Raw genomic sequence first — 1,525 nt, 5'->3', positions numbered from 1 at the left:
TACATACATACATACATACATACATACATACATACATACATACATACATACATACATACATACATACATACATACATACATACATACATACATATAGTGTAGAAATGTTATTTTTAACGGCAAACTTCAAAGGAATTTTGCATCCCAGCCCGCCTCTCCCCGATCACCCGAAGAACGCACAGAACTGAGTCTGTTTTAGTATGTCATGTAAGCTGCAGTAGCCATTGGCGCCGGGTCATGCAGGCAATAAGTTATGGATGCCAAACCTGACCAATGACCAGACATTAAAAAAAAAAGAAATCAAGGGCAACGCAAAGAGCAATGGATAGGATGATGTGGACATACAACAAGGTCAAATAAATCACACAAAAGCCGAGAGAAAACTAGAAAGACAGATATCCCCAACAATACACCAGTGGGGGGGGGGGGCTGTGTTCTGCAGTGGACGACACAACGCCTAGAAAAAAAGAAAGAAAGAAAGAAAGAAAAAAAGAAAGAAAGAAAGAAAGAAAGGAAGAAAGAAAGAAAGAAAGGAAGAAAGGAAGAAAGAAAGGAAGAAAGAAAGGAAGAAACGCATAAAAAGCATTGAGTATCAAAATCATGATCAATACCATCAGACAAAGTATTCTGTTCTCCTGTTGTTGATTTTTAAATTTTAGAAAAAAGTATTAATTTTTGTTTTTTTGAGGGGGGGAGGGAGGTTGTTTTTGTTTGTTGTTTAAAAAAAAATAATGTTCCCCGTAAGTACAGTCGCCTTTTCCCGGTCCTCAGGGTAAAGAAGTGGGGATGGGGCTGGTTTTATGTGGAGGGGGGGAGGGTTTGGGAGATTTGGGTGTTGTCCAACCTTGAGTACGTGCCGTAGGCGCTCCCTTTGACAACCATTAAGTTGTGTGGGGGTGGCGGGTTCCTCTGTCCAGTCCTCACGATCTTCTGGCGACCTGACAGGGAGACAAAACGCTTCCTCAGAATTGGTCGTTTTTTCACAGCAGGGGGGCTATCCCGAAAAAATGCTTTTTTTTGAGAAAATTGAAGGTAAAGTTTTTGCCCCTTGTACAGTTTCGTTAAAAGACAAGGAGAGTTGTATCTGTAACCAAACAAATAAACACAGCAATGAAAGCAAACTTCACCTATAGGAAGGGAAATGCCCACTTTTGGTGTAGGTCAAGATTTCTGGAAACTCTCGAAATATGGGTAAGCCCGCTTATCCTTAAAAGCGACCAATTAAAAAGTTTTATCTGACATTTTTGCCGTTCAGTTTAGCGCTACCAAGAACATGGGGTCTGAAACCAAATTTTAATGTTCTATCTGCTCTATCAAAATCGTAAGATTATTTGGAGTCGTTTTCAAGGTATTCAAAGAATTGTATTTGAAAAAGCTTGACCTGTTTTGAAACTCAAAAATTTTACGTCAGATTTCTCAAAACTAGATACTGAGCAGGTAGAATATTTTTTTTAATTCAAGGGCAGCGAAGAGTCTTGACAGCTTGGATAGTCCAACGCCCTTATCTCTCTCCCCCCCCCTCTCT

The 1,525-nt window shown here is 39.9% G+C and overlaps 1 protein-coding gene across 1 annotated transcript in view; it reads right to left on the bottom strand.

The window, feature by feature from the left end:
• Positions 1-844: 844 nt before the first annotated feature.
• The window catches only part of LOC101854481 (N-acetyllactosaminide beta-1,6-N-acetylglucosaminyl-transferase), a gene marked incomplete at its 3' end in the record, with an annotated part of 15,024 nt that continues 14,343 nt past the window's right edge, over positions 845-1,525 (bottom strand). Inside the window, 1 exon segment of the mRNA XM_035968463.1 lies at positions 845-938. Coding sequence (XP_035824356.1) covers positions 845-938 — 94 coding nt within the window.

This window comes from Aplysia californica, unplaced genomic scaffold, assembly GCF_000002075.1.
Source record: "Aplysia californica isolate F4 #8 unplaced genomic scaffold, AplCal3.0 scaffold00061, whole genome shotgun sequence".
In the NCBI taxonomy this organism is placed as follows: domain Eukaryota; kingdom Metazoa; phylum Mollusca; class Gastropoda; order Aplysiida; family Aplysiidae; genus Aplysia; species Aplysia californica.
This window is presented reverse-complemented; position numbering and strand designations above follow the sequence as displayed.